We start from the raw sequence: 6000 nt of genomic DNA on the forward strand, positions 1-6000 counted from the left end.
CGTCCCACTGCTCGCATCTTTTTGCAGCTGGCTCCGATGCCACTCATCCCGCGAGCATTGCCCTACTGTCCCTCCCTCTGCGAAAGCCCTGAAGGCTCGGCCACACTGCCAGTCATTGCGGTGATTTCGGTCTCCAATTCCTTGCCTTGATATATATCGAAATGAAGACTCTTAATGAGCTCCGCTCCAATTTTGCATTAGGGAGTGTCCTTATTGTCTGGCAATATTTCGCATTTACATATATGCTGGGTAGACGTAATAGCTTTTTAGATTTCTAGTGCCTGGTTCCCACCTAGTGCTTTCAAAGTATGTGGGCAAGTAAAGTTACTCTCATGCTCGCTTGGTTAAGCTAACAACGTGAGTGTTGTTTTGTATGTCGGTGTGCATGCCAGTGAAAATTACAGCAGCGTAATTTTGAATGAGTGGTAGTACAGTGTAACAATAAGCCTTTCAAATTCATGAAAGGGAAAGGAATGTTCAGTGTCAGGTCATGTGATCGACAGTGTAATTAAGATATTTTCGTAGAAGCGAGACTCACGACATACAACGCATTTTTTTATTTTTTTTCAGAGTCAACCTTGCCCTGTTGGACCACAAACCATTTCGTACAAGTTTTCATTGCGAGAGCAAATGATGGCGGTATTCCTGCATCTCCTCGCAGGCATGCTACAAAACACTGCAGCAGCGGACCTCCGCACAATTGCGTCGAAAATGGCTGATTCAAGGCGTAATTATATATCTGAAGCAATTCTCGCGAATGAATTTATTGTATTTCTTAAGTACCTACACAACACCGGCAGTATTCACTAACACAGAATGCGAGGAAACTCCAAATCGTTTATACTGACATCGACGTAAAAGAGCATAGAGGACTTAAAAGAACGAGGATATAGAGGAAATAGGACATAGCGGCCAACATTAACGAATTCTACAGCAGTAATAAGAGGGGATCAGTAGTCGTAATAAAGCTGCTTAGGAGGTATAGGATAAAGGTAGCATAAGCCTACGCTCCAACCTCCAGTCACGATGAAGAAGAAATAGAACAGTTTTATGGAGGTGTTGAATTAGGCAAGAGAAAATTGCAAACTCAGCATACTGTAGTCATGGGTGACTTCAGTGCAAAAGTGGGGGAAAAGCAGGCTCATTAAAAAGCAGGCTCATTCCTAGAATCGATGCCAACTACGGCATCGATTCTAGGAAAGCTAGAGGAGAGATGTTGGTAGAATTCGTGGAAAGGAATGAGCTCCGAATAATGAATACCTTCTTCAGGAAGCTTAGCAGCAGGAAGTGGACCTGGAAAAGCCCTAATGGGGAAACAAGAAGTGAAATAGATTTCGTACTTGCCGGCGATCCCAGCATAGTGCAGGATCTGTGTCAGGTAGGGTAAAGTGCTCTGGTCATGGAATAATGAGATCTCAGATTCACCTGAATATGAAAAGACAAAGGGTAAAATTATTCAACAAGAAATAGTTCAGCCTAGACGCATAAGGGTAAAATCAGACCAAATCAGCAGGTATGGTATGGTATGATGAACTTTATTCAGGTGCTGAAGATCAAACCTTAGCTTGACGCAGGCGGCTCCCACGTCGGGACAGTAAGGTTTGAGCTTACTGCCACATCGTGGGCGTTCTGGACAGCCTGTACTTAGTCACGTTCTGGACGTGAAAGAGCAGCTGAATTAACTTAACAAATAGCAAACTAGAAGGCAGGAAGATTTAAGCATAACGAATAGGACTCGGCTGAATTAACTTCTAATTTCGTTTTTATTTATGATTTAAAGTTTACTTAGCTTTAATGGCTATATTTTATCATCCACAACGGCTTTGTTAAGGAGTTTCTCTTTTCTTTCCTGTCGCATAGTGCTTTCCATTCATCGTACATCACATGAGTGAAAACTACCTCAATCTTACTTGGCTTTCTACCTTTGTTCATAATATGCCGACTTTTTGTGTTCACTGGAATAATATTTCTTGTTGGTGGAAAATAATTCTGTAATCGTTTGTTTGAAGTACTGTAGTGCATTTTGGCTTCTTTAATTGCATTGTCCCGGAATTTTAATAATGTCGGAGGATGCGTCATCCGCAGGGTGTGCCAGCGCCTTTTAACCGCGAGATGGGCGACAGTACGTGCAAGCGCAAAATCACTCTGCAGTGGGAGCGTGGTCTACGACGCTGCTCAGTTCAGCAAAACACACGCCCTGCCAGGATTATGTGCGTGGGGCTGTTCACAAGAAAGGGCGAACGAACAAACAAGGACGCAAACAAAAGAAAACAAAATCCACGTGATCGAGAACACGTGCATAACTAAGACGTAAGGTCTGCAATTCGCTTTTCTTCTTTTCCGTATTACAGACACGCAAATGCAGCATCAATGTAAGACGAAGTGCAAATATTAAAGGGAATTTATCAGCAAATACGAAGTGTTTTGTGTGAACGCTGGAGCGCCACGCATAAACAAAGGCAGGACGTGTGCCCTCTTGAATAGATCAAGCAGACGACGTTCGCACTGGAGAGTGCTTAGTGCGCTTCTGCGTACTACTGTAGACCTTAACGCGTTTCGCCGTTATAAGGTGCTGACATGCCGTGATGTCGCTGGTCGTGCGATGTTATTAAATATACGGGAAGCCGAGCACATGAATAGACGAGTGCTGTCTGTGACATTGCATTTACCGTTCATATTGCCAACATTAATATTCATTAGTCAATTTTTTCTTTACATGTGTTGCATATCTTCACAATATAAATATTAACTCCTTACATACAGTTGGCATTGGGCATCACGTTACTAATGCGAACTTGCCCATCGAGCTTCAAAGCCAGTGTCAGTAGCCGTGGAACGGCACTTAAATTCCCATTGTATGCGACCCCACGTGACGAACGCGCCTCGATGAGGCAGAGCTGGCCAAATGGTGTTGCTTCAGGGGAGAGGGCATCGCCGCGATGCCACGTCACTAGCGCTCATCGATGGAGCAGATTCGGTGACGTGACTTCGCGGGGCCAGGCGGCATGTTGTCGGTGTGGCGGTCACGTGACGCGCGCGAGTGGGTGTCACCGCCCCGCTCGCAGAAGACGGCGAACGGTCCGTATCCCTCTTTCTCACCGCCACTGGGCTTAGCTACTGAGCGCGCCTGCCGGCCTTGGTGGCCGCCGCTGCTTCCTCGGTCTCTCTTCGCACAGGGCGTTGGTGGTATGCGGCGTTGGCATGGTGGGCTGCTGCTGCGTGCTGGCTTGGGCAGCACGTACCGCTTTCGTACATTACTCACAGCTCAAAACTCAAAGGACCGCTCAGTGGCGTTCAACTGAACATGAATGCTTTCGAATTCGCAATTCATAAGTGCTTAGGTGTCCTGGGCTTTTGCTCCTACTGTAGTGCTTGCTCCGATAAGTCACTTAAAAAAACCATTTCTCATAGCGCTTTGAAATGCAGAACGCTCGTGAAGTTCGGGAAGCGCCTGCAAACCTTCAAACAGAACCTCTTTGCCATCGAATGAGTTGCGTGGCATGATGCAAGGGCCAGGAATTGTCATGAAAGGCAAAATTGTCAGCCGCCCCCATGTAGCACGAAGTTACACAGGAAGCCCACACTGGCTTTTCAGAAAGAAAGCTTCGCAGTGGAGGGAAACTTAATCTTATCCCGGTGTTCGCCCTGGGCGGGTCTCTTTAGGGAGTTTTTCTCTGTCAAGTATTTCCAGTCAACGTTTACGGACAGCGGTAACAGTGATGACTGTGTAGCGACTGTCCTTCACTACGTTGCCCCACTTCGCGGAAATCCGTTTTACCCCACCGTGCCCAGCCGTGGGGGTCATTACCCCTTGCTCGTTCTTGGAACCGAGTTGGCTGCCTAGCTGGGGCGCGACCACGGGCACTCAGCAAACCTGCTTTTACTTTTGAATGAAGGCAGTCGACGCTCTGTTCGGAACCTGTTAAAAGCTGTATTGCCCCTGCTAAACCGAGCTCCCAAGAACTGATATCTATCGTGATAGGCGACAAAAAAGACAGCAGACTTCAGTGATTCATTCGGCTTTGATTGCATTTTATTTTACAGCAGCATTCTGATACATTGAAAACCGCGATAATATTTTCGCTTGCTTGAATCGTTTGGCAAATAATCGCGTTCACTTAATGGGGATAACCGGATAGGACCCGGATAGAGGGAGGCATTTTAGCGGGAGGCGTGCGGTGCTAGAAAATGTATTAGAGTAAGCATTTGAAGAGAAAAAAGAATTATTCTAATATTCAAAAGGTAAATATAAGTTTGTGCTAGTACACCAAAAGAAGTGCGAGTTAGATAAATAATTTTCTCCTTTTTGTTCGTTGTGTAGCACGCAACTTAGTTTCTGTATGATACAATATTACATACTGTAGAATTACAGCAATGTATATATTGACAGACTTGAGCACCCGATACTCCGCTTTGGCTAGGCTAGATGTGTTTATGAAAAGTTTGTAGCTTTATGGAACCTGTAATTGGCAGCTGTTTGGAAAAAAATTGTGCTAATGTTTTTTCGAGGTCGTTAAACATTTTTCTGTTTTATTAGACTTGAATGAGGTAATGTTATTGCACCACATTTATTTTTCTTTTTTTTTGCATGTTGGTAAAGTGACGTGGCCTTGTGACAAGTTGTGACCACTTTTGTAAACTTGCTTAAAAAATTCTTATTTTTGTTTCCATTGTGTAGGAGGACAATGTCGAGGCAAGCACCTGCCTGAAGTGAAAGAGGCAGGTCATTCGTAGGGTATCCCCTATTTATATTAAGTTTGTGTCAGCCTTCACACATGTCATCATTCCCACGTACTCCGTGTTTTTTTTTGTGCAGCTGAAGCAGTTTTCATAAGCATGACAACAAAAATTGCACGCAAGGACACCGCCATTTTGTGATGAACAATTTCTATACAATGCCGCATAATGCAATCCTCGTCCACAGCAGTTTTGCTCATTCTTACATCCGAAATGCCTGCACAAACGACAATGCACTCGGAATCTGTGGAGCACGAATCGTTGCACTAAATGCCCAGCACAGATGTTGCGTGATAGCACAGTGGCCCTAGCGCGCTGCACTACAAAATACACATTCCTTCGCTGAAATTGGTTCAAATATCTGCTGGAGATGGTTGCAGAGAAGCCTGGTTTTCTTAACTTATTGACTATGGCGAAGCTAGGGATGATGAGATGGCCTAACACATAGAAAAAACTTCGTTGATGAGTCGCCTTGAGCGTAACAGAATGGACGTACGTGCAAAGCAAACGCAATTTCGAGGAATTAAGTGCTGTTGCAGTAAAATTATTCGTGCCCAACGCATATGTTTCCTTAAAGCACATTTAGCGTCAGCAAACAAGGACGGAAGGGATACGACACCACAATGCTCTATGTGGTGTCGACACCACAATAGCGCATTCTGGTGTCGTCTCCCTTCCGTCTTTGTTTGCTGGCGCTAAATATGCTTTCAGTTTACCAACACGCCCAACAAATGGTAATGCATATGTTTCAAACATTTGCGATTCCAAGTTTTCGTGAGGTGGGTAAATAAAGCATCTACAGCTAATTACGATGCATGCAAATACTTTTTTCAGGAAATACTGCGCTTAATGCCATACAATCATTTTATGTACCGTATATGTCACATCTTTCAACTTATTCATGTTTATTATGCCGCTATAAATGAAAATATGAAACTGAGTTAAATTGATAGATTATTTGTCTAGAAGTCTCTCATGGTTTTCTGCGTGCCATTGGGCGATATTGTTGGTTAGAAAACTATTAGAGGAGGTCCTACAGCTGATCCTCAATTTGAATCGCATGCGCAAAGATGGACGAGTTGACGTAAACACCACGTGACATGACTTTCTACGACACGCTGTAAACCAGGTACTACAGATGTCATATCAGAGGTAACGTAGGCCAAAGCTAGTGGCATCACTACGATTTAAATTTTTTTCCATGCACCAGGCCTCTTTCTTTCTTTTTTTGCTACGAATGAATAAATTTGTATTCCAGAAGTC

At 44.2% G+C, this 6000-nt stretch overlaps 1 protein-coding gene across 9 annotated transcripts in view; it reads left to right on the forward strand.

Annotated features, from left to right (window-relative positions):
- The window catches only part of LOC135918500 (uncharacterized), a 349800-nt gene extending 349050 nt beyond the window's left edge, over positions 1-750 (forward strand). For all 9 annotated transcript variants that reach the window (XM_065452107.1, XM_065452109.1, XM_065452112.1 and 6 more), the window contains one exon: positions 571-750. In XM_065452107.1, coding sequence (XP_065308179.1) covers positions 571-634 — 64 coding nt within the window. In that variant the 3' untranslated portion in view covers positions 635-750. The remainder of the gene's footprint in view (positions 1-570) is intronic.
- The last annotated feature ends 5250 nt before the right edge of the window (positions 751-6000 follow it).

Source organism: Dermacentor albipictus, chromosome 7 (assembly GCF_038994185.2).
Source record: "Dermacentor albipictus isolate Rhodes 1998 colony chromosome 7, USDA_Dalb.pri_finalv2, whole genome shotgun sequence".
Lineage (NCBI taxonomy): Eukaryota > Metazoa > Arthropoda > Arachnida > Ixodida > Ixodidae > Dermacentor > Dermacentor albipictus.